This window comes from Myxine glutinosa, chromosome 2 (genome assembly GCF_964187855.1).
Source record: "Myxine glutinosa chromosome 2, kmMyxGlut1.1, whole genome shotgun sequence".
Taxonomy (NCBI): Eukaryota; Metazoa; Chordata; class Myxini; order Myxiniformes; family Myxinidae; genus Myxine; species Myxine glutinosa.
Genome location: NC_136262.1, coordinates 161,286,734 through 161,313,766, shown reverse-complemented (window position 1 = coordinate 161,313,766; position 27,033 = coordinate 161,286,734). Strand labels below are relative to the sequence as shown.

Here is a 27,033-nt window from a genome sequence, read left to right as displayed (position 1 = left end):
CCTACATAACTGCTGTTTGCAATCTGCTCATTCATTTAACTTGAAAACACAAGAAATATGTCAGTCAAAGGTTAAGGGAAGTGGAAAGCATTGAAGGAAAGACATTATAGAGGGGGAAGTGAGAGCACGCATAAAATGGACAGAGGTTAACGATGATGCGAGGAGTTCAAAGCTCGAATGATTAATCAATGCAAAGGCCTAATTTACCTTACAGTTTATGCTCTAAAGTCTTGGTGTTTTTTTTTTATATGCAGTACTCTATGTACTCTACAATGAAATGTGGATACAGGAATATAGGCCATTTGTAATGTACCAGATAGTCGACACATAGTGCAAATAATACATCATTCTGGTACCTTTTTTGTCCTATGGACGTAATATTTAGTGATGAGAAAACTACGGCTTCGTGCAGTAAAGTGGAAGAGTTCAACCTTCTGTAGTATTGGGATGCTTAGGTAAAATGTTTGTCGTTTTACTGTGAGGCAAACCAAATCACGGAAGTGCGCCATTTTGTCATCTGTCGTGGGAGCCAAAACGCACGCGGTCATCCGGACACCATGTGCACCCAGGAAACCAGAAGGTCGACTTTGAAAGTATTTTAAGAAATGTTAAAGAACGTTCTTCGCCAAAGCACCTTAAAACCCCTGCACATTTCAAGTTGAGGTTTTGTCTGCAAAAAATGGAGCAGATCATCAGTTCATTCCTGGCGGAACTACGAGAGGTAAACTAACACTCGGTACATTTTGATGCTTGTTGGTTTCATTTGGCACCAGTTCAGACTTGGGGTGAGTGATGAAAGTCTTCAGCAGAGGCTGTTAGAAACTGAAAGACTTACATTGAAGATGGCAGTGGAAAAAGTCCATGAGTCAGCTGTAAGTGGAGCTGGGGTGGTTTGAGAGGGTTCTGGGGAGAACCGGTCATTGAGTGCAGCCCATAAGTTATTGTCTATGCAATCAAAGTCTGTTAGCTGTTGGAGATGTTGGGGGAAGCATCCCCTGGACCATTGCCCAGCAGGACTGAATCTTCTCTTCAATGCAGTAAAATGGATCATCTCACAAGATGTTGTGGTGGGAAGGTCGACTCCAATCGTCAGGGAGTGAGTGAACTGAAGTCTAAAGTCCATTGGCTGGATTCGTCATTGAGTATTGCTCCTCCAGAATCAAAACATCCAGGTATGGAAATCACTCCTCAGTTCAACTTGAAAACGTGGAGTACGATACACTATCACATATACAGCTCTGGAGCTTTTCCCTCTACAATCGACATTGAAAGACCTAAAGTTGACATGGAGATAGATTCAGGAGCATCGTGTTCTATCATCAATTATATATATTATTCTCTAAAAAGGAGACCAACATTACTTTGTTTTGTTCATACTATTAAAGCATTCAGTGGTGAAAGTTTTTCTCTTGTATATTGAATGGATCAGGAGGGAACAGGACGAAAGGAACAGTACAGAGGGAGAGAGGGACAGAGAGACAGAGAGAGAGAGAGACACACCAACAGTGAAGTTGAAGGACAAAGTAGAGGGAGACTTGGATATACAATGGGTGTGGGGAAGAATGGGGGCAGGAAAGGATGCATGGGGTGGAGAGGAAGGATACAGAAGGAAACTCATAAGAAAAGGAGTAAATTTCCAAGGAGGAGGGCTTGGTTAAAATGGGAGGTTAAAAGTGGCCGGCGTGGGCCCGCCCCCACCAGGCTGATTGGCAGGCGTTGTCCCGCCCACCTCTCTTGGGTCTTCATTGCTGTATGCATGGGTATGCAATTTTGTCTACCTTGTGGAATCCTTTCAAGTTATGAAAATTTTGAATAGTCATGGACCTATCCACTGTAAAATGCAGTAGATTGGTGTTTAATATAAGTACTGAGCTTAAACCAAATTTTAGTTAGACTGTCTGAACAGAAGAAGAATTATAAAGGTGCTATTTCGTGTCTGTCAGTTTTGTAGCTCAGCGATGCTGCCCAAGACTGTTGTTGGATAAGAAATTCTCCACTGTCGACTGGTAGGTGCTTGATAGCTTCACACTTTTGTCTCTTGTTAGATTTTATTTGAGGATTTGAGTGTTTTTTGTATACATGATTGAGGCTCATGGAAGAGCTAGAGCAGAATGGTGGGGAACAAAATGGAAAGGGGGAAACACCAACAGCAAAGTACAAGTGAGAGTGAGATATAGGGGGAGGAGGAGAAGGCCGCATTGGAAGAGGAAGGGGGAAAGTGGGGATGAAACAGGAAAGGAACAAATTAACAGACGAAAAGAGGTGATGGAGAAAAATCACAAAAACCTGGAAAAGGCAAGTGTTGGGAATGGGGTCATTTGGGGGTAGAATAGATCTTGAATGTTGCGTGAAACATGTGGAGTGTCCATGCTATCTCTACATAGGAACACCTACAAACTTCCTGATGGCTGATACTTATATATTTAAAAACGAAGAATCTGCAAGTTGTGCAGTTGAGTCAATGATGAAGTGAAACTTCTCTGGTGTGAAACTTCTCAAATCCATAATTTGAATAATAATGCAAGAAGTGTTTGAATGAATGAAGATGTGCACAATGTAGAAAGCTCCTGTAGATATGCACCATGGGGCTGCTCCAATTGCCATCATCATTCCTAAGATTTCTAGTTCTCGAGTTGCCAGTGGATGCCAAAACGGGAAATTTTCTTGAATCTGGAATCATCTTGAACACAACGTTGCAGTCCACCAATGGGAATGTGCCAAGTTGGTGGTGAGATGCAACGTGGCAGGTGCAACGCAGTTTAAGCAATCCCATGTTTGGAGCATCGCTATGTTTAGTAAAGGCAAATTCATTCGAATTTATTCTGACTCAGAACCTGCAGCAAGAATGAGCTGTAATTTATCATGCAAGACAACAGCCTTTCATTTTGCCATCGAAGCATGCCGTATCCCACCCATCCTCTGTCCTGAATCCCAGGGTACAACAACAATCCTATCTTCATTGCCTTCACCAGGTAATGCATGTCCAGGCTGTCTTCCCATCTTTTCCCACCTTTGAAGCACTCGATGTGTGCACCGTTTCTCGAATGGACATTAAACCGGGTGTCTCACCTACTGGAAAGGGGCTTGACACCTCATGTTTTTTACTTGTCTCTGTCCTTGTTACTTGTCTCCTGTACTCATGACCCATTGTCACAATGAACCACGATCCACATGTAAAATGGGTCACCAAATGTGGTATTTTCCAGAATGGATTCGATGATGTTCCTTAACCTCTCTTCCACTGAATTTGTAGAATATGTTTGGAAAGTGAATTGAAGAATAACCTTACAAGGAAGCAGCAGTGTCTGAGTACTGCATCATAAGGGGAATATCACACAATGTCTGGGAAATCATTTAGAATATATGAAAACTTGCTTATGGACACAAGTCTGACCTTTGATCGATTGAAAGTTTGTTTAGTGCTGCATTTGATTGCTCGGAAATGTTAAATGATTATTTGAAACACAGAAAGAGACATGTCGTCTTGAATCACCAATAACACCTCCTAAGTGGAAAAGGTGTAAGCCACCGGAACGTTAAACATCCATCTTGAATATGTGTTTCTGCCTTCAGGTTTCATCAGTGAAGCCGTATAAACCTATAAGGCAGACTTTTCATTAGGCCTGTGATAAACATCCATGAAATAGAGATGAAGCTGGCAGCAACTGGTACATTCAGTAAGTATTGCATATGGAGGAATGTATTACATATATGCATGATGAAGAGGAGGATGTGTGGTAGAGGGTTAAAATGAGAAATTTCAAATCAAGGAAAAGAAGGATGATAGGAGAAAGAAAAGAGGGGAAGGCAGTATAGGAGAGTGGGGAGAGAATGGAAAGAAAGATGGGAGATGACAGCGGGAAAGGGAAGAGACATCTCATGAGCATAGGGAGCACAGTGGAACAACGTTCCATCATAATTGCTGCATCATAATTGCATATGTATTAAATATGAATGATCCTTTTTAAGGCCATTTTCCCCACTATAGGGGGGTTAGCCTTGTGTGTCCCATGACAATAATGGTTCCCTGTTTGAGGCAATGTTTTTATGGCCGGATGCCCTTCCTGATGCCAACCCTTAGTCGCCTCTTACGATGCACAGGGATACGGTGAACCTATTCTAAATCGGGGTACACACCTGGATCATTCATCCCAGCAAGCTGGTACTCAATTTTCCGACCACGGAAGGATGACAGGCTGAGTCAACCCCCTTGGCGTTAATTCAGCGATCGACTGGGATTCGAACTCAGGATCCTAGGATCCCAAGCCGCACCCTAACCGCCAAGCCAACACCAGGTTCATATATGTTAAATATATATGTATGCATATTAGGCTGGACCTAATATGCTGTAGGCTGTAGGGTATTAGGCTGTAGGGGAAAATCTCAAAGTCTGAAATATACCGTTCCTACCTGATGCCCTTGTTCCATTCGACGATAGGAGTTGAAAAACTAAAAATGAAGACGATTGGATTACATTTAGAGGTCGCTCCAAATGACGACTTTTAATGTTTATGTTGTTATATACCCTGTTGTCGTCAGTTGAGTGCGTGTATTCTTTCCATTGTTTAGTGTGATTTTTCTACGCTGTCTGTTGTTGTAGATATCTATGTTGCTGCCTGTGTTTTGTGAGTGACTTTTTGAATATTTGAATTTGCCTCCAACTGTCGTGATTGGATGACCTCAATCTTCTGCTTTAATGTCGTTGTCATATCAAAATAATTTTGTCAGTTTTTGATTCATTCCATCTCATGGTTTTAGTGAGGCATGCACGATGTCAACGACAAGGAGTTCGTCTGAGGTTTGGCTTCTCGGAAAAGCCCAGTCCAATATCCAAGGCGCCGGTTTGCCTAGAAAAGGCAGTGTGCTCCGGCTCTTTGCTCACCACCATGTGGAGAACGGGTCGAGTGTACGAGAGAGCATGAAACTCACAATCCAAGCTGTCAATGAGTTCTGGGAGAAAGCCGGTATTCCCACCCAGCGCCCTGATAACGCCACAACCAATCTCACGAAGCAATGGAATGCTTACCTCCTTCTGAAGAAGAATCGCGGCCGAAAGAGATTCAGACTGCTAAGGAGGAAATATTCATGGCAGACCTACATGATCTTTTCGACATTGCTCATCAAGATGCACTCACGTTAATGAAGAACGAGGAGGACAAGCAGTTTCTCCTCATGCAGCGGGACGACCCGCAGAGTTGTTCCATGGCTGGGATGGATGTCACGCAAGCCCAAAAAGAAACCGGCAAGCAACAGCGCAAGGCCGTCGAGGACGCGCGAAAGCAAAAGGCAGCATATGCTTTGCCAAGTTCCTTTGAAACAGCCGGCCATTCAGGGACTGCCGCCAGCAGCGAAGAGGAGAGCAGCGAAAACGACGACGACGAGTACCAACCAAAGCTGCAGCCGTCGTCCCCCAAGCGCAAGCGCCACCGCACAGTCATCACTACAGAAGTAGCGGCTGCGATAGACCGAGTGAAGCTGTCGGACCGTGGCGCCACTTTTGTAACAGCGGCCATTATATATACATTACAGTTATATATACGATGCAAAGTACATGGAGCTGAGCGCCAAGGTCAAGCACCTCAAGGTCGTAAACGACGTAGCCAAGCGAGGTATAGCACTCATTCAGGCTTACAGAGGCTAGTTGACGACCAAGGAGGATGAACTGCTGGACCTCCTCCTCCTTGTGGTAACCCACCGCAAAGAGAAGCCCACGTCCACCAAGGCAACACTCAAGATGTGATTTTGGATGTGATGTGTGCCGACTAACTATGGATCGATGCTTTGGATTTTGAAATAATTATTGTTGTATGATTGATTCAGTGTTCTGATTTTGAATTACCCGTCTAATCTAAATATCTATAAAGCTCAGTTGACTTTTTGCTCCACCAAATTGTGAAACGGAGTTGAGTAAAAGGGTGAAAATTCGACAGATGCTGTGATAAATAACTACCTCTGTCGGTTTGAATGTTTGAAAGAGAATAAACGTCTGGATCAATTTTTGAATTAAATTTAAATCCCGATTTATATATATCTTACTGTAATTCACCAAATGTCTGTCTGTCTGTCTGTTCGAAGGTACCGTAAAAACTGCTGAACCGATCGCAAAGATATTTTCGGTGGGTAATCCTGGGATCCCCAGGTGTAAAATACGCTATTTAGTTTTCCCAATTTCAGCTTTAGTCTCCAGCATTCTCAGGTTTGGACTCCCGCATAACATTCGTGTTTGCATGATGTTCATTGTTCTCATTGTGACGTCTTCTTATGTCGAGCAACGGTACCCGCCCTATGGGCGGGGCTTCAATTGGGAGGCCCAAATGAAAAGGCTAAATATTGGAAATTGAAGGCTTTTTTTCTTTTAAACGATTTATATAAACATCCGTTAAATCTCGATCGGTGCAGTCGTTTGTGCGGCACCCAGGAAAATAACGTCATGCGGGAGCAAGTATCAGCAGGTTGTGACAGTGTGGGAGTCCACGTTTGCACCGATCGGCTGCACCGTGTGCCGCACAAACGACTGCACCGATTGCTGCACAGCTGCATCAATCGGATGTGGCATGAAGGAGGATCTGCACTTCGGCATTCTTCTTCTTCTTCTTCTTCTTCTTCCTGATCGGCATCACACTTAACTCAGAAATGTGAGCCACATTCACTCAGAAACGTGAGCCACATTCACTCAGAAATGTGAGCCACTCCCCTGCCTCTCCGGCCTCCCTCCTCCCCTCCCCTTCCCCCCTCCCCCTCCCCTCCCCTTCCCCCCTCCCCCTCCCTCCTCTCCCCACCATTCCCCTCTTTCCCCCCTCCTTCCCCCCTCCTTTCCGCCTCATTTCACCCTCCCGTTCCCCTTCCGCCTCCCCTTTAAGATATAAATTCTCTGTAAAAGAGCTTCCACTTCTGACTGCTCCCCTTCCCCCTCTCCCCACCCTTCCCCCTCCTACCCCCCCTCCCCTTGCCCCCCTCCCCTCACCCTCCCTTTCCACTCCTCCCCTCCCCATCCCCTCCACCCCTCCCCTCCCTTCCCCCCCTCCCCTCCCTTCCCCCTCCCCCTCCCCCCTCTCCTCCTTTCCCCCCCATTCCCCTCCCCTCCCATTCCCCTCCTCCCTTCTCCTCCCCTTTAAGATATAAATTCTCTGTAAAAGAGCCTCCACTTCTGACTGCTCCCCTTCCACCTCTCCCCACCCTTCGCTCTCCTTCCCCCCTCCCCTTGCCCCCCAAAATCCTCCCCTCCCCTCACCCTCCCCCTCCCTCCTCCCGTCCTCCTCCACTTCCCCCCTCCCCTTTAAGATATAAATTCTCAGTAAAAGAGCTTCCACTTCTGACTGCTCCCCTCCCCCCCCCCAACCCCCCTCCATCCCCTCCCCTTCCCCTCCTTCCCTCCCCTTCCCCCCTCCCCTCTCATCCCTTCTCCCTCCCACTCACCCCTCTCCTCCTTTCGCCTCCCCCCGCTCGGCAACGCCGGGTACTTCTGCTAGTGATGCTATAATGTGTTTGAGTTAGAAATATACGTGTTCCATATGCATGTATGTGTTTGAAATATCCGTTTAACTTAGTAGCTTTGGTTGGTCAATTTGTGTACATTAAATTACAAAATCTGTATTTCTTGCACTTGGGGTGGAAATGTGCATTTTGGAGCGAGCTCTAAATACTATTCAATTTGACAAATTTTTATGGTGTATACTTTTAATGGTCAAAGGAACGGGGGCACGAGGTAGGAGCGTGGCTTTTCCAACTTTTTTGGTTTTGGGCCACCCTAATATGTATGTATGTATGTATGTATATATATATATACAACTGAGATTGCAACATTCACCAGGTCATTCAAAGTTGCAACAACTGATGAATTACTCTGTCGTAAACAATGTACATAAACTAAAAATTAGAAAACAATTCTGCTCCATCTTGGTTTGATGTTTCTATCACCTTTGTCCTTCATCAGGGTTTCGATGTCGTCCTTGATCCCATCGTAAAGACTCGTGATGGCCACGTGCAGGGAATAATCACAGCAGCTTTTACTTTCTGCCCATTCCCGCCACGTGTCATAGGCAGCCAGCAGTGTGTTACCTGGCTCCTGGATGGCGTGATCAACTGTGTAACAAAATGAGGTGAGGAGTTGTAAGTAGGCCATACTTAATGAACTCTATTTTTACATTTACTTAGCTCTACAAAAGAGTAAAACTGTTTTCATATGATATGGATAAAAGATACTTTCTGAACTCGACATTTTTATTTTGTCAATCGATGAATTCCTTCTTAACAAAATGAGCTGAAAATAAACATTTCTTCCATACATGACCATTCATGCTGGCAGCAGTTCTGCTACTGTTAGTACGTACACACATAAGGTGCCTATAGAAAGTCTACACCCCCTTTCAAAATTTTCACCTTTTATTCCCTTATACCCTGGAATTAAATTGCATTAATTCAGACTTTTTCCACCTTCATTTGCACATCGTAACCCATAACTTCAAGTTAAAGACAAATTCTACAATACAAAACTGGAATATCTTGGTTGAATAGATGCCCAGCTAAGAGATCAGAAGAGATCCAGCTCTTATTCCTATAAATACCCTTCGAGGTATTCTTCTCCTCTGAAGTCCCTCGACTATTCTTTGAAGCTGCCTTGTCCTGTTATCTGGGCAACATCATAGCTGCTCCTTGTAGTACCTTGTAGGCGCCATTTTGGGTATACACGCGCCATTTCGAGAAGGTGATTGACCATGGTGCTTACTTTCAGAGGTTATCAGCCTTCAACCAACTCTTGTTCTTCAACCAAATCGTCCTTTTAAGCTTGAAGTTCCCTTCTTCATTATCCGTGGAACAGCTGTAACAGCTGAATGAGGTTCTCCTCCATGTGTCGGTGATTCGGTAATTCACCTTCTGAGAACTTATTGAACGTGGCCTTAACAGCCCGAGACGTGCACCTTGACCCACAGCCAAGGTGCCTAGTCCAACAAGACTATCCCACGAGCAGACACATGCCCCTCAGAACGAAGGCTGAAGTGCATGGTCAATCAAACACATGCATCCTAGGCCCCAAAGGGTCAGAATGCATGGTCATACAATCGGCATACTCCTCCATAGGAGTAAGACCCAAAGAGCAAGGAGCAGAAGCTCCTCCCCAGAGTGAACTGGTCAAACCCTACAAGACATTAAGTGCAAGTCAGACCCCATTACTGTAGTGGCCCATTGGGTACCCGGAAATAAGTGCCACACCAGCTATTGCTGTATGCATCCTGACCAACAGGAAATCCCTGCCACACATTGACCTGTCTGTGGTACACAAAACAGTTCTGGGGGCAGCCAGAAACAATTACAATTTAAGGATTATCTGCCCAAAGTCAGCTCATGCCAAATAGACTTGCAACTGTATATAAATATATTATAAAACAGGAGTGTCTCTCTGTCCGTCTGTCCGTCTCCAAACTACTCCCACCGTTTTGAGGCTATCTCCGCCAAACCTCCTGTGGAACGTTTTGGGGTCCCAGCAGATGTTGTAAGGTAGGTAGGTTTCAAAAATTCCCTTCCCATGCCCCCTCCCCACCAAGCCCTCTCCCTCTCACAGATCTCCCGCTGTCTCTCTTCTCTGCTGTTGTACTTGTGTGCTTCCCTCTCTCTCCCCATCTTGTCTCCCGCTCCCTTTATTGTATGTTTTTTTAATGTGTGCGTTTTTTGTTTTTTTGATTGATGTTGGCTCTTACATGAGCCTTGATCTTGTATACAAAAAAAAAAAATACAATTACGATTTTAAATTCTTAATTTTATTCACCCAACCATATGGATCGACTCCACATCCGGATTTCAATATTTGTTTATGTCACGAATGTTGGTAAAAGTTTATTTTTTATATTAATGCTATTTAATTTGTGATTAGAGTTTTGCTGTTTGGAATGAAAATGGAAATATTGAGTTGAAGTGAATGACAAAATGCCGTGACGGTTTCTACTTTCTAAGCGTGACATTCGCGGATCGCCATATGCAGATTCGCCATTGACTGGGTTTCGAACCATTCAAACAGGTACGTTTTTTGTGGAAGTCCTTCATGAACCTGCTGTCCATGCTTGATGTTCAACTACAGGTGGCACAGGGATGTGGAATTTATTGGTTCCATGGTTGCCCATTCATCGTTTTTTTACCTAAGTCTTTCACAAACCTGCTGTCCATGTCTGACTATGACTGAAGGTGCTACAGCATTGTGGAATTTGGTTTCATACTTTAGCATTCACCGTTTCTGCATTGTCTATTTGCTTATGACCTCCTACCCGTGGCGTACAGTAAAATATTGTCGCCATTGTCATCCACTAGCGATTAACATCTCTCCTGGCAGAGATAGCCTCTGCTGTGTTCTGCAATCTGCGCCATTGTCATACACTGGCGATTATCATCTCTCCTGGCAGAGATAGCCTTTGCTGTTTCTGCAGTCTGTACCCTTGTCATACACTGGCGATTATCATCTCTCCTGGCAGAGATAGCCTCTGCTGTTTCTGCAATCTGCGCCATTGTCATCCCCTAGCGATTATCATCTCTCCAGGCAGAGATAGCCTCTGCTGTTTCTGCAATCTGTGCCATTGTCATCCCCTAGCGATTATCATCTCTCCAGGCAGAGATAGCCTCTGCTGTTTCTGCAGTCTGTACCCTTGTCATCCGCTGGTGATTTATCATCTCTCCTGGCAGAGATAGCCTCTGCTGTTTCTGCAATCTGTACCCTTGTCATCCGCTGGTGATTATCATCTCTCCTGGCAGAGATAGCCTCTGCTGTTTATGCATCCTGCACCCTTGTCATCTGCTGGTGATTATCATCTCTCCTGGCAGAGATAGCCTCTGCTGTGCTCTGCAATCTGCGCCATTGTCATACACTGGCGATTATCATCTCTCCTGGCAGAGATAGCCTCTGCTGTTTCTGCAATCTGCGCCATTGTCATCCCCTAGCGATTATCATCTCTCCAGGCAGAGATAGCCTCTGCTGTTTCTGCAATCTGCGCCATTGTCATCCCCTAGCGATTATCATCTCTCCAGGCAGAGATAGCCTCTGCTGTTTCTGCAATCTGTGCCATTGTCATCCCCTAGCGATTATCATCTCTCCAGGCAGAGATAGCCTCTGCTGTTTCTGCAGTCTGTACCCTTGTCATCCGCTGGTGATTTATCATCTCTCCTGGCAGAGATAGCCTCTGCTGTTTCTGCAATCTGTACCCTTGTCATCCGCTGGTGATTATCATCTCTCCTGGCAGAGATAGCCTCTGCTGTTTCTGCAATTTTTTTTTTTTTTTTTTTTTTGTATACAAGATCGAGGCTCGTGAAAGAGCTAACATTAATCACACAAAAAGACAAACCGACACACAAAACACAAAAAACAACGGGAGCGGCAGACAAGATGGGGAGAGAGGGGTAAGGACACAAAAGAGAGGGGAAGAGGGGGAAGGACACAAACACAACATTTGAGAGCAGGGACATCGGGAGGACTTGGGGGGAGGTGGGAGAGGAATAAAACATATGAACACTGCAAGGACTCTGGGGTGAATTACCGGGGGTAGAAAAGATCAAGGTTTTCGATGGGGGAAGATAAGAGATGGTGGTGAACAGCTGTTTTAAAGACCTGGAGGGAGGAGTGGGATTGAAAGGAGTGGGGGAGTTTGTTCCAGAGGCGGGAGAAAAGGGGAATGAAAGAGTGAAGGTGAGCAGAGAGCCTAGACTTTGGCAGTTTAACCATAACGGGGTTGCAGGCAGATCTTGTGCGACCTGCAGGAATATTGGGGGGACAGAGCACAGAGAGAGCTGGGGGAGCAAGGCCGGAGAGGAGTCGGTAGAAGACAGAAAGACCACCAACCTGCCTGCGGTGAGTGAGTGAAAGGCCCTCGGTGTTGACTACATCGCAGGAGATTCCAATGATTCTGAAAGCTTTGGCCTCAACAGCGTGAAGCCGAGCAAGGTGTGAGGCAGGAGCACCAGCCCAGAGGGGGAACAGTATTCCATTGAGCTGCGGATCTGCGCCATTGTCTTCCACTAGCGATTATCATCTCTCCAGGCAGAGATAGCCTCTGCTGTTTCTGCAATCTGTGCCATTGTCATCCACTGGCGATTATCATCTCTCCTGGCAGAGATAGCCTCTGCTGTTTCTGCAATCTGTGCCATTGTCATCCACTGGCGATTATCATCTCTCCTTGCAGAGATAGCCTCTGCTGTGTTCTGCAATCTGCGCCATTGTCATCCACTGGTGATTATCATCTCTCCTGTCAGAGATAGCCTCTGCTGTGTTCTGCAATCTGTGCCATTTTCATCCACTAGCGATTATCATCTCTCCTGGCAGAGATAGCCTCTGCTGCGTTCTGCAATCTGCGCCATTGTCATCCGCTGGTGATTATCATCTCTCCTGGCAGAGATAGCCTCTGCTGTTTCTGCAATCTGTGCCATTGTCATCCACTGGCGATTATCATCTCTCCTGTCAGAGATAGCCTCTGCTGTGTTCTGCAGTCTGCGCCCTTGTCATACACTGGTGATTATCATCTTTCCTGTAAGAGATGGCCTCTGCTGTTTCTGCAGTCTGCGCCCTTGTCATACACTGGTGATTATCATCTTTCCTGTAAGAGATAGCCTCTGCTGTTTGTCTAGTCTGTACCCTTGTCATACACTGGCGATTATCATCTCTCCTGGCAGAGATAGCCTCTGCTGTTTCTGCAGTCCGTGACCTTGTCATACACTGGTGATTATCATCTCTCCTGTCAGAGATAGCCTCTGCTGTGTTCTGCAATCTGCACCCTTGTCATCTGCTCGTGATTATCATCTCTCCTGTTAGAGATAGCCCCTGCTGTTTCTGCAGTCTGCACCCTTGTCATCTGCTGGTGATTATCATCTCTCCTGGCAGAGATAGCCTCTGTTGTCTTTGCATTCCGCACCCTTGTCATCCACTGGTGATTATCACCCCTCCTGGCAGAGATAGCCTCTGCTGTTTCTGCAGTCCACGACCTTGTCATACACTGGTGATTATCATCTCTCTTGGAAGAGATAGCCTCTGCTGTGTTCTGCAATCTGCGCCATTGTCATCCGCTGGTGATTATCATCTCTCCTGGCAGAGATAGCCTCTGCTGTTTCTGCAATCTGTGCCATTGTCATACACTGGCGAGTATCATCTTTCCTGTAAGATATAGCCTCTGCTGTGTTCTGTCATCTGCTGGTGATTATCATCTCTCCTGGCAGAGATAGCCTCTGCTGTGTTCTGCAATCTGTGCCATTGTCATACACTGGCGAGTATCATCTTTCCTGTAAGATATAGCCTCTGCTGTGTTCTGTCATCTGCTGGTGATTATCATCTCTCCTGGCAGAGATAGCCTCTGCTGTGTTCTGCAATCTGTGCCATTGTCATACACTGGCGAGTATCATCTTTCCTGTAAGATATAGCCTCTGCTGTGTTCTGTCATCTGCTGGTGATTATCATCTCTCCTGTAAGAGATAGCCCCTGCTGTGTTCTGCAATCTGTGCCATTGTCATACACTGGCGAGTATCATCTTTCCTGTAAGATATAGCCACTGCTGTGTTCTGTCATCTGCTGGCGATTATCATCTCTCCTGGCAGAGATAGCCTCTGCTGTTTCTGCAATCTGCGCCATTGTCATACACTTGCGATTATCATCTCTCCTGTCAGAGATAGCCTCTGATGTGTTCTGCAATCTTCACCCGTGTCATCCGCTGGTGAATATCATCTCTCCTGGCAGAGATAGCCTCTGCTGTTTCTGCAGTCTGCGCCCTTGTCATACACTGGCGATTATTATCTCTCCTGGCAGAGATAGCCTCTGTTGTTTTTGCATCCCGCACCCTTGTCATCCACTGGCGATTATCATCTCTCCTAGCAGACATGGCATCTGTTGTCTTTGCATCCTGCGCCCTTGTCATGCACTTCGCGATTATCATCCCTCCTGGCAGAGATAACCTCTGCTGTTTCTGCACTCTGCACCCTTGTCATAAACTGGCGATTATCATCTCTCCTGGCAGAGATAGCCTCTGCTGTTTCTGCAGTCTGCGCCATTGTCATACACTGGCGATAATCATCTCTCCTGGCAGAGATAGCCTCTGCTGTTTATGCACTCTGCACCCTTGTACACTGGCGATTATCATCCATCCTGGCAGAGATAGCCTCTGCTGTTTCTGCACTCTGCACCCTTGTCATAAACTGGCGATTATCATCTCTCCTGGCAGAGATAACCTCTGCTGTTTCTGCAGTCTGCGCCATTGTCATACACTGGCGATTATCATCTCTCCTGGCAGAGATAGCCTCTGCTGTTTCTGCAGTCTGCACCCTTGTCATACACTGGCGATTATCATCTCTCCTGGCAGACATAGCCTCTGTTGTCTTTGCATCCCGCACCCTTGTCATCCACTGGCGATTATCACCCCTCCTGGCAGAGATAGCCTCTGCTGTTTCTGCAGTCTGCACCCTTGTCATCCACTGGCGATTATAATCTCTCCTGGCAGAGATAGCCTCTGTTGTTTTTGCATCCCGCACCCTTGTCGTCCACTGGCGATTATCATCTCTCCTGGCAGGGATAGCCTCTGTTGTTTTTTGCATCCCGCACCCTTGTCATCCACTGGCGATTATCATCTCTCCTCGCATAGATAGCCTCTGCTGTGTTCTGAAATCTTCGCCATTGTCATCCGCTGGTGACTCTCCTGGCAGAGATAGCCTCTGCTGTGTTCTGCAATCTGCACCCTTGTCACCTGCTGGTGATTATCATCTCTCCTGTAAGAGATAGCCCCTGCTGTGTTCTGCAATCTGCACCATTGTCATCCGCTGGTGAATATCATCTCTCCTGGCAGATATAGCCTCTGCTGTTTCTGCAATCTGCGCCATTGTCATGCACTGGCGATTATCATCTCTCCTGGCAGAGATAGCCTCTGTTGTCTTTGCATCCCGCACCCTTGTCATCCACTGGTGATTATCATCTCTCCTGGCAGAGATAGCCTCTGCTGTTTCTGCAGTCTGCACCCTTGTCATACACTGGCGATTATCATCTCTCCTGGCAGAGATAGCCTCTGCTGTTTCTGCAGTCTGCGCCCTTGTCATACACTGGCGATTATCATCTCTCCTGGCAGAGATAGCCTCTGCTGTTTCTGCAGTCTGCGTCCTTGTCATACACTGGCGATTATCATCTCTCCTGGCAGAGATAGCCTCTGCTGTTTCTGCAGTCTGCGCCCTTGTCATACACTGGTTTATCATCTCTGCTTCTGCTGTTTATGCACCCTGCACCCTTGTTATACACTGGCGATTATTATCTCTCCTGGCAGAGATAGCCTCTGTTGTTTTTGCATCCCGCACCCTTGTCATCCACTGGCGATTATCATCTCTCCGAGCAGACATAGCATCTGTTGTCTTTGCATCCTGTGCCCTTGTCATCCACTTCGCGATTATCACCCCTCCTGGCAGAGATAACCTCTGCTGTTTCTGCACTCTGCACCCTTGTCATAAACTGGCGATTATCATCTCTCCTGGCAGAGATGGCCTCTGCTGTTTCTGCAGTCTGCACCATTGTCATACACTGGCGATTATCATCTCTCCTGGCAGAGATAGCCTCTGCTATTTCTGCAGTCTGTGCCATTGTCATACACTGGCGATTATCATCTCTCCTGGCAGAGGTAGCCTCTGTTGTTTTTGCATCCCGCACCCTTGTCATCCACTCGCGATTATCATCTCTCCTCGCAGAGATAGCCTCTGTTGTTTTTGCATCCCGCACCCTTGCCATTTGCTCACGTGTACACGCAAGTCGAATTTCAGAGTCTTCCAGTGTCTCCTGCAATTGAGCCCATTTAATGCATCCGGCAGTTGAGGTGCTACGATCTATATTAGTCACTAGCCGAAACCCGTGGAACATCCACGGAAGGGAGGATGTGGTGTATGGATCGAGTGTACCATTATGGATGGCATAGGGGAGCGCCTATGGGATCTTCTTCTTCCGTTAAGCTCCAATTTTTTCCCTTTAAGTTAAGTCCAATCAGTCCTCTCTGCTCGAAGTGCTCAGGCCATGCCTACCCGCTCTCATACTTTTATTTCCGTTCGGTGTAGAAAGAGATTGACATATCGTTCGTCTGTTTTCAGCTCGTTATCTTTAAGCTTCCTTACGTCTCGCCACCTGCTACACCTCTCTGAGTTACGAGGATTTATGCAACGCACCCCGAGTATCGCAACGTCACTCCATTTAACTTTATTAAAATGACGATAAAGACCTTTCCTTATATATCCTAATTTAAAATGTTCAAGGGAATAAAAAGACCATTTGGTTCACACCACCCATGTTCACACCACTCGACTGTCCAATCAGCCGACGGCTCGCTTCGCCTTCGCCCAGAAGACGCCAATACGATGGCGTCGTAAGATGGCGTCGTATCGGCAGTTAATCGGATGCTTTTGGGCCCCAACGTCGGCTAATTCAGATTTTTCGAGTATGGCTGTACGTGATAAACAAAGAGCGCGGTTCGTAGATCGTAAATCCATGAGTGCCGTGGGCATCGGGTCACTGGGTGCGGCGTAAAAGGGATAACAAAGTCGAGTCCTTACGGTATTATTATATAGATGTTCTTCTGCTACTTTGCATGAACTTCCTTCTTGTTTTGGCAGTTGTGCCATGGCAAATGCGCTGCACGCATTGTTCGGTACATCCGGTAAATAAATGCAGGGTTAGTTATTCAAGGTTGAATAATGTGAAAATATAGATGAGGGGCCGTCATTATAATGGTTTTTTATGCTCGTCAATGTAGATTCATGAACGTGGCTGTGAGGACAGTGTCGATTGCATTTGCACCGGTAGCATCGGCAATTCTGCACGTATTGTTCGGTACATCCGGTAAATAAATGCAAGGTTATTCAAGGCTGAATGATGTGAAAAAAATGATGTGAAAATATGACATTAAACAAAGAAATTTGGAGGAATCCCGACATCCGTGAGGTAAGTTTTCCTTGCAGAACTGAGGGAAGATCTACTGTAATCTAGATTGTACTCCACAACTGTTGGGTACGGTACGTACCGTTTTGTTGGAAGAGACGTAACGCCGATGCTTTCGATATTTGATGGTCATTTTAACAACTGGATTGTTTTTTTGTTTGCAAGCAGTATTTTGCTTTCATTAGCAAATTAACCTCTGTTCCTTTGAGGTTGCTGTGTCCCCTTATCCGGTAATCGCAATGCCACATTGGATTCACAAGGAACTAGAGGGATTTGTATGAATTTTGGCAAAATAATGGAAGTATTACATAATGGAAGACATTTTAGAGTTTATAGACATTAAAATAAATGGACTTTGCAAAAACTTGTGATGAAACACTAAATCTTATTATAATAGAGCAAACGTATATGGTTATGTATGTCGCTATGTATGTGTGTTTATATGCGACCGAAACGTCTTCTTCTTCAAATAAAATTACCACACTCTTAATTAACCCTCTTAATTGCGTTAAGACTGCTGAGACCCTCAGACCTTTGACGACCCTTTAATTCCCCCAAGACCCTTCAGACCACCAAGACCCCTGAAGACCCCAAATACCCGGAAGACCCCCAAAGACCCCAAAGACCCAAAATACCCTTCAAGGCCCTGAGGCTCAAAAAGGCCCTGAATACCCAAAGACCCTGAATACCCAAATACCCTGAATACCCAAAGACCCTGAATACCCAAAGACCCAAAACACCCCGAAGACCCAAAACACCCCGAAGACCCAAAACACCCCGAAGACCCAAAACACCCCAAAGACCCAAAACACCCCGAAGACCCAAAACACCCCGAAGACCCAAAACACCCCGAAGACCCAAAACACCCCGAAGACCCAAAACACCCCGAAGACCCAAAACACCCCTGAAGACCCAAAATACCCCAAAGACTCAAAATACCCCAAAGCCCAAAAAGACCTCGAAGACCAAATAGACCCCGAAGACCAAAAAGACCATGAAGACCAAAAAGACCCCGAAGACCCAAAAGACCCCGAAGACCAAAAAGAACCCGAAGACCCTGAAGACCAAAACATACTTGGAAGACCGAAAAGACCCCGCAGACCCTTAAAGACCAAGAATAACCAAAATAACCTTAAGACCCAAAAGCCCCTGAAGACACCAAAGACCCAAAAGACCCTGAAGACCCAAAACACCTCAAAGACCCAAAATACCCTTAAAGGCCCAGAGGATCCAAAAGACCCTGAAGACACAAATGGCCCTGAAGACCCAAAACACCATGAAACCCAAAAGACACTGAAATAGTCAAAGATGCCTACCCCTCTGAAACGACGTGTGGTGAGGTGCGCGGAGCGTGCCGAGTCATGTTAATAACTACAATGGAAGCTTTCCGATGTTTAAATTAACTCATTAATGCTGTGAGCTTTGTTCTGAATATATGAGGAGGGACTTGACATCTCCTGTCTCATATATATATATATATATATATATATATATATATATATATATATATATATATATATATATATATATATATATATATATATATATATATATATATATATATTGGAACAAGTGTGTCTATGTCCAGCTACCAACCCACGTGACTACCAGATTATGTCTCTTAATTACGTTCTGTTTTAACTTCAGTTGCACTGCGACTACGTCAATTAATTACGTACTATTGGAACGTACCCTTTAAACCTTTAGACCTTTTAGACTGCTGAGACCCCATAGACATTTGAAGATCCACCCTATAATACCCTTTAGACATTTTAGACCGAATAGATAACATTAGACATTTACATCCTTTAGACCCCTCAGACCTTTTCCTTTATATATATTTAAGCCCTTTGAGAGACCCTACGTCAATTAATTACGTACTATTGGAACGTACCCTTTAAACCTTTAGACCCTTTAGACTACATAAGACCCCATATACCTCAAGACCCTTTAGACCCCCTGTTAGACCCTTAGGACCCCAAATATAGCTCAAGACCCATTAGACCCCCTGTTAGACCCTGAGGACCCCAAATACCCTAAAATACCCAAATACCCAAATACCCTTCAGAACCCTTAAACACTATAGAACCCATTAGACCCTTATAACCCTTGGATTATTAAGACCTTTCAGAACCCTAACATAACATCCCATAGACCCTACAGACCCCATTAGAACCCTTCAGAACCCTAAGGCCCTATAGATCCTCCATTATAACTTTTAGAACCCTTCGATCCTTATGACCCCTTATACCCTGAAGACCCCCAAGACCCTTTAAAAAAAACTGTACGGTACATTTTTCAGCAAATAATTCACAAACTCTACCCATCCAGAGGGTGGGTACTCTGCTAGTACATATAATGACGTAATGCTGATTTGAATGATGCATTTCATAATCTTACAGTAATATTTGTTGGAATCTTGAAAGGGTTTCATGCTTGGAATTCGTAACTCATGTTATTATTTCTCCTTTTATTAAAGACGAGTCGTCAACAATGATGTAATTATATTGTATGTTATATGATTATGGTAACGATGACTTGTCGTTTTGCATTTTAACGGATATGTCAACGCTACGATTGTCATTTATCTTTTGTGTTCTCACATATGCTTACATCAGGGAAGTGCAAAAGGTGAGAAAACATTTCTTCCTTCCTTCAACCTTTGTCTAGTTGTCCCCCGTCGCACCGCGGAGCGAAAGGGGGACTATGGTTTTCCCGTGCGTCCGTGCGTCCGTGCGTGCGTAAGCGAAGGACCGAATTCTAATTTGGTGTGTGAGTGCAACCCACGTCAAAATCCAAGATGGCCGCCGCCATGTATGTCTGAACCTTGTGAGCGGAATATCTTGAAAAATAAACGAACTACTAACTTCTAATCTGGTGTGTCGGTGTATCTTCGCATAAGGAAGAACGCTATTGAAAATTGGGTCGCCACGTCAAAATCCAAGATGGCCGCCGCCATGTATGTCTGAACCTTGTGAGTTGAATATCTTGAAAAATAAGCGAAGTACAAACTTCTAATCTGGTGTGTGGGTGTATCTACACAAAAGGAAGAACGCTATTGAAAATTGGGTCGCCATGTCAAAATCCAAGATGGCCGCCTTGCGTCTTCCACTTTGTCAACTCACATCACTTCACCGACGGGGGACCTAGGCGTATTGCTTGTTTACACTTTTGATATTACAAGTACCAACAGACATTAACCCTTGGATGCAGTGATTGGGCCTCGGAGGCCCACAAGGTTTTTTTGTTGTTGCAAAAACTATGCTGTACATTTATTTTTTTTTGGAATGAGCTTCATTTTCACCGACTTTCATGTTGTTACACAAAATTCAGTGACATAAATAAATAAAAAATTCATTCAGGCTCGTGGGAAAATCTTCATTCTTCACTTGTAACCCAAAAATCCGACACGAATGCAGGCCTGGGGCCTTTGAGGCCCCGCATAAATGTTGTTGTACTACTATGTTATGTCATTGTTTTCTTGGTATGAGCCTCATTATATGCTCCTATAACTTGGTTAATAAATAATTCCATGACAAAAATATGAAAATTAAAAAAAACTTTACACAAATACATTTGTGGGGCCTCAGAGGCCCAATGCCTGCATAGGTGTAGGATTTTTGACAGTTGTTGGCATGTACATTCTAAATAAAAGGATTAGTGAATCATATGTTTTGAGCAAATACTCGTCCATGAGCCTCAACTTTTTAAAGAAAAAAAAGGAAAAAAACCAAGAAAAAAAAATTGGCAAAAAAAAAAGAAAAAGATTCATTACTTGTATGGAATTCTTCCAACTAATAGGATCAATGATTCAAATTTTCTGAGCAAATACACATCCATGAGCATCGACTTGGATTGAAGAAGGATATGAAAGAAAAAAATCTATTAAAAAAAAAAAAACATTACGCGAATACATCCGTTGGGCCTCTGAGGCCAAATGGCTGCGTTTATGTAGGATTTTTGACGCCTGCATCTAAGAGTTAAAGCCAAATATCACCAAAAGTGCAACTTTTCAAAGGTCAGTACAAGTTCCGGCTTACTTATCATGGTGGTTCCACCAGCCAGTGCGCCCTTCGTTCCCTGGTAGAAATCATCAGCTACCGTCGTGCCCATGTAGGGCATTTGCAGGTGCGTGTCCACATCGATTCCACCTGGGATTACCATGCGGCCTTGCGCATCGATGGTCTTCACACCTCCGGGCACGATCAGGTTATCTCCGATTTGCCTGTAATTTAATCCAGGAAAAAAAAAATGTTGTCCTCACATATAGCTCTCTATTCGACCAATCAGATTCAATCGAACATTGCTGGCACACAATGATTACACTGATGGACATTGTTTTTGATTGCGATGCAAAAGGACAAAAATGTCGGCTTACTTGATGAGTCCATCTTCCATGTATATGTCGGCGTAGAAGGAAAGGTCATCGTTGATTATTCTGGCTCCTTTTATGAGCAAACGCTCACTCTTGGGTGGGACATGGGGCACAGGTCGGGGTTAAGAGACAATAAGAATGGTCTAAAATATCCAATTCGAAAACGATACGTTCCCACTAACAGAAACGCGACGATTCGTTCGGAGAACTTCCTTCAGACACGATCGTTGTGCTGAATTATCGTTGCAAACCTGTTGTTGGCTTAACGGTCAAGGTGGGTCGCTTGAGATCTTCAGGTCCTGAATTTCAGCACCTGTCACACCGTTAAGTTAACACCGGCTCACTGGTACTAGGGGGAGTTGCATCGGCGGCAGCTACTCCCCCAGGAGATGATGCAACCAGCAGCACACACGAAATTATTATTTATATCGTTGCGGTCTCATTATGAACTAGAACGGTACTCATTAGAGAGAATACCTCCACCTGCTTGGCCATATCACTCTCAATGGTAAAGAATCACTTTAAAAGTTCTACTAGCTGGATCCGGATCCGGATCTTCACCAAAATCGAATCGATTCTTCCTTGTCACACACACAACCTGTCCAACAAGTTTCGTCCAAATCCGTCCATAACTTTTTGAGATATCCTGCTATGTATCGTTTTTGGCCCTATCCCTCAATGGTGAAGAATCATTTAAAAAATTAAATACTTCCCATATCCGAATCCATATTCAGATCTTCACCAAAATCGAATCGAATCGTCCTTGTCAGACACCCAACCTGTCCACCAAGTCTCGTCAAAATCTGTCCTCAACTTTTTGAGATATCCTGCTAGGTGGGACATGGGGCAGGCCCAAATCAATTGGGCCCTATATCCCAATGGTGAAGATTCACTTTAAAGATTCTAGTAGCCGGATCCGAATCTGGATCTTCACCAAAATTTAATTATTTCGTCCTTGTCAGATACGCTACATCTCTGCCAAATTTTGTCCGAATCCGTCCACAACTTTTTGAGATATTTTGTTCACGGACAAACGGACAGACAAACAAACAGACAGGGGTGAATCCACTTTTGTTGGCGGAGGTAATGAGTGTCACCTACGGAAATTTTACGAAGAATTTCGGACAATTCACCTAACAACAGACATTGCTGAGATTTGTCTGTCCAACTTGAGTAGATCTGTGACGTATCTGGTCACTTGAGTGCCCCTTGCAGGTTCTCTTATTGAGAACTAGTGAACTCCTCAAAAGGATCTTTAACATCCACTAGTTGATGCTTGCGGCTGTGATGCAACACCGTGTATCGTTTACTTTACTCTCATTCGGAAAGACAATTATTGAGGCTACGAGTGTTTGTGTAATTGTTTGCTGCACACAAGGATGCGCATGCCGGGGTATGTTCAGTTACCAAGCGACTTGCTAGAGCTTGCCAGGCCGTTCCTTATGCACGGGTTTGAATGCATTGCTTGCTCGAATGCTTAAGCCGCTTGGCCAGCTCTCTATAAGAAACTTGATAACTGATATGACTTTCGATTGAATACGACGCGGACGAGTAGGACTGGAACTATGCCTCGGAGCATCCACCGCTCGGGTCCGTGCCTCTCAAAATAGGGAATAATACGACGGTTCGTGTAACACCTCAAACGCATTCGGGTGCGTAAGTTGACGAGGTTTTTTATAACAGGACGGATAAAGACCAAACTTACCATCTGGAATGTTGCCATTTTGGAATTCCACGTCGCACGTGTGCGTTCGCCTTTAAGATCTAAAATCTTTAAGATCTTTAAGACTTAAGATTTTAAGATCTTTAAGATTTAACATCCATCTGTGGTCTTTTCCCAGATTTGGTCCCATTGCTGTTTGAGTTTCCATGAGTTATTTAATTTTATTTTTTATACAAAGTCGAGCCTCGTGGAGGAGCTAGGACTACATTTATGGAATGGTCATTAGCACATATTGCTGCTTGAACACCAGCCATTGATAATTATTAATGCGAAATTCGCGCCATTATCCACCTCGTGCAGTATTATACGAACGATGATAAATAATGCTGATAATAGGATTTCGTTAATGATATTAATAATAAGGTTCGCCCGTTGTCTGGTTTAATTTCATTCCTTGGGGCTGAGCTGCTCGTCAAACCCAGTTGGTGCGGACGACGCGCCCCACCCAAGGCTTTCAGCACCCTGGACAGCGACGCACGCTTTGTCTGCCCGAGATCCCTCCCAGGCGGAGGCGCGAAACCACCTCTCGGCAAGACGAGCACCATGGCGGCTCCTTTGTGCGAAACAACACCAACGGCTGGGGTCGTCTTATTATTGTATGCATGGATGTCTTTGTTTTACACGAACGGTCGCGTCCCCCACGTCCCGGTCCCGCACGCTGTGATACTCCCGAGTCCCTGTCGGTGCCGCTGTTCGACACGAAGCGTCCCTTCCCTAACGGCCTTCACAGTCGCCATTTGCTCCGGCGGACGAAACGTACAGCGGCGACTTAACACGCCACGCCGAATGTCGAATCCCGCTGCGCCCTCGCTCGAAGCGGATGCATCGAGTGTGGAACCCAACGTGGACGCACGCACGCACGGTGTACTCGGTGTACCTGCGATCCGCGAGCGCTCGCTCACCGTGATGCGCGGGATGTTCTTCTTGCCCTGATACGACATCGCTGCACGGACTAGACCGCAATGGAGGCAGAACGAAGCGCTCGCTATCCTGTCCTTCCCTCCAACTGGCCCTCGGGAGAGTCTCCTGGCAGGAAGGGCGGGATCACCTGCTCGGCGCAGCTCTGCTCCTCGAGGATGGAGAGCAATGGCGTGAGGGTTGTGACGAGCAGGTCCACCCTCCCCCTTACCAGCCCCCAAACCCAGCGCCTCGCTCCCTCCGTCCCTGATTCTCTCCCAGCCCAATCCCCGGTCCACACGTGTTGCTCGCTGTTGTTGCACTTGCAGCAGCGCGTCAGTTTTCACGACCGGTTTGCATTCTGCGTGAGAACCGTTAGGAGCAAATTCCTTGTCTATATCGTGCTGTATTTCTCGGTTGCCCCGTTCCAGGAATGCAGCAATGGTGCAGTACAGCATCATTGGGCAACAGCAATCCTGCTGTGCATCATTCCCCAAAATGAAGCATTTATATTGTGCATCATTCCCCAAAATGCAGTTTTCCTGGTGTGCATCATTCTCAGAATACAGTATTCCTGCTGTGCATCATTCCCCAAAATGCAGTATTCCTGCTATGCAGCATTCCCAGAATGAAGCATTTATATTGTGCATTATTGCCCAAAATGCAGTTTTCCTGGTGTGCATCATTCTCAGAATACAGTATTCCTGCTGTGCAGCATTCCCAGAATGAAGCATTTATATTGTGCATCATTCCCCAAAATGCAGTTTTCCTGGTGTGCATCATTCTCAGAATACAGTATTCCTGCTGTGCATCATTCCCCAAAATTCAGTATTCCTGCTGTGCAGCATTCCCAGAATGAAGCATTTATATTGTTCATCATTCCCGAAAATGCAGTTTTCCTGGTCTGCATAATTCTCAGAATACAGTATTCATGCTGTGCAGCATTCCCAGAATGAAGCATTTATATTGTGCATCATTCCCGAAAATGCAGTTTTCCTGGTGTGCATCATTCTCAGAATACAGTATTCATGCTGTGCAGCATTCCCAGAATGAAGCATTTATATTGTACATAATTCCCCAAAATGCAGTTTTCCTGATGTGCATCATTCTAAGAATACAGTATTCCTGCTGTGCAGCACTCTCAAAATACAGCGTTCCTGATGTGCATCATTCCCCAAAATGCAGTTTTCCTGATGTGCATCATTCTCAGAATACAGTATTTCTGCTGAGCAGCATTCCCAGAATAAAGCATTTATATTGTGCATCATTCCACAAAATGCAGTATTCCTCCTGTGTATCATTCCAAGAAAGCAGTATTCCTGCTGTGCATCATTCCCAGAATGCAGCGTTTCTGCTGTGCTTCATTCCCAGAATATAGCATTCCTGCTGTGCATCATTCCCAGAATGCAGTATTCCTCCTGTGCATTATTCCCAGAATACAGTATTCCTGCTGTGCAGCATTTCCAGAATTCAGCATACCCTCTTCCTCTGCATTATTCCCAAAATGCAGCATTCCTTCTGTGCACCTTGACTAGTTCGTGCAGCATCACCATGCCAAGGTATTCTCCACTCGCTCAAAGCGTATTTATCTTACTCCCATAGTACAGCATAGCATACCTGTCATTTGCAGGATTTCCCTAGTGCAGCATACGTGTCATTAGCAGGATTTCCCTAGTGCAGCATATCTGTCATTTTCTGGATTTCCCTTGTGCAGCATACCTGTCATTTGCAGGATTTCCCGAGTGCAGCATACCTGTCATTTGCAGGATTTCCCTAGTGCAGCATACCTGTCATTTGAAGGATTACCCTAGTGCAGCATACGTGTCATTTGCAGGATTTTCCTAGTGCAGCAAACGTGTCATTTGCAGGAATTCCCTAGTGCAGCATATCTGTCATTTGCAGGAATTCCCTATTGCAGCATACCTGTCATTTGCAGGATTTCCCTGGTGCAGCATACCTGTCATTTGCAGGATTTTCTTCGTGCAGCATACCTGGCATTTGCAGGATTGCCCTAGTGCAGCATACCTGTCATTTGCAGGATTTCCTTAGTGCAGCATACCTGTCATTTGCAGGAATTCCCTAGTGCAGCATACCTGTCATTTGCAAGATTTCACCAGTGCAGCATACCTGTCATTTGCAGGATTTCCCGAGTGCAGCATGCCTGCCATTTGAAGGATTTCCCTATTGCAGCATACTTGGCATTTGCAGGATTTCCCTAGTGCAGCATACCTGGCATTTGAAGAATTTCCATAGTGCAGCATACCTGGAATTTGAAGGATCTCCCTAGTGCAGCATACCTGTCATTTACAGTATTTCCCTAGTGCAGCATACCTGCCATTTGCAGGATTTCCTTCGTGCAGCATACCTGTCATTTGCAGGATTCCCCTAGTGCAGCATACCTGTCATTTGCAGGATTTCCCGAGTGCAGCATACCTGCCATTTGCAGGATTTCCCGAGTGCAGCATACCTGTCGTTTGCAGGATTCCCCTTGTGCAGCATACCTGTCATTTGCAGGATTTCCCTAGTGCAGCATACCTGTCATTTGCAGGATTTCCCTTGTGCAGCATGCCTGTCATTTGCAGGATTTCCTGAGTGCAGCATACCTGTCATTTGCAGGATTTCCCGAGTGCAGCATACCTGTAATCTGAAGGATTTCCCTATTGCAGCATACCTGGCATTTGCAGGATTTCCCTCGTGCAGCATACCTGGCATTTGAAGAATTTCCATAGTGCAGCATACCTGGCATTTGCAGGATTTCCCTGGTGCAGCATACCTGCCATTTGCAGGATTTCCCGAGTGCAGCATGCCTGCCATTTGAAGGATTTCCCTATTGCAGCATACTTGGCATTTGCAGGATTTCCCTAGTGCAGCATACCTGGCATTTGAAGAATTTCCATAGTGCAGCATACCTGGAATTTGAAGGATCTCCCTAGTGCAGCATACCTGTCATTTACAGTATTTCCCTAGTGCAGCATACCTGCCATTTGCAGGATTTCCTTCGTGCAGCATACCTGTCATTTGCAGGATTCCCCTAGTGCAGCATACCTGTCATTTGCAGGATTTCCCGAGTGCAGCATACCTGCCATTTGCAGGATTTCCCGAGTGCAGCATACCTGTCGG

The 27,033-nt window shown here is 45.4% G+C and overlaps 1 protein-coding gene across 1 annotated transcript in view; it reads right to left on the bottom strand.

The window, feature by feature from the left end:
• Positions 1 to 24,095, bottom strand: part of LOC137421121 (dihydropyrimidinase-related protein 2) — a 51,426-nt gene extending 27,331 nt beyond the window's left edge. Inside the window, exons 1-4 of the mRNA XM_068106857.2 lie at positions 23,919 to 24,095; positions 21,297 to 21,385; positions 20,959 to 21,143; positions 7,918 to 8,082 (exon numbers count right to left, since the gene is read on the bottom strand). Of these exons, the coding sequence (XP_067962958.1) occupies positions 7,918 to 8,082; positions 20,959 to 21,143; positions 21,297 to 21,385; positions 23,919 to 23,957 (478 nt within the window). The 5' untranslated portion in view covers positions 23,958 to 24,095. The remainder of the gene's footprint in view (positions 1 to 7,917; positions 8,083 to 20,958; positions 21,144 to 21,296; positions 21,386 to 23,918) is intronic.
• Positions 24,096 to 27,033: the final 2,938 nt, after the last annotated feature.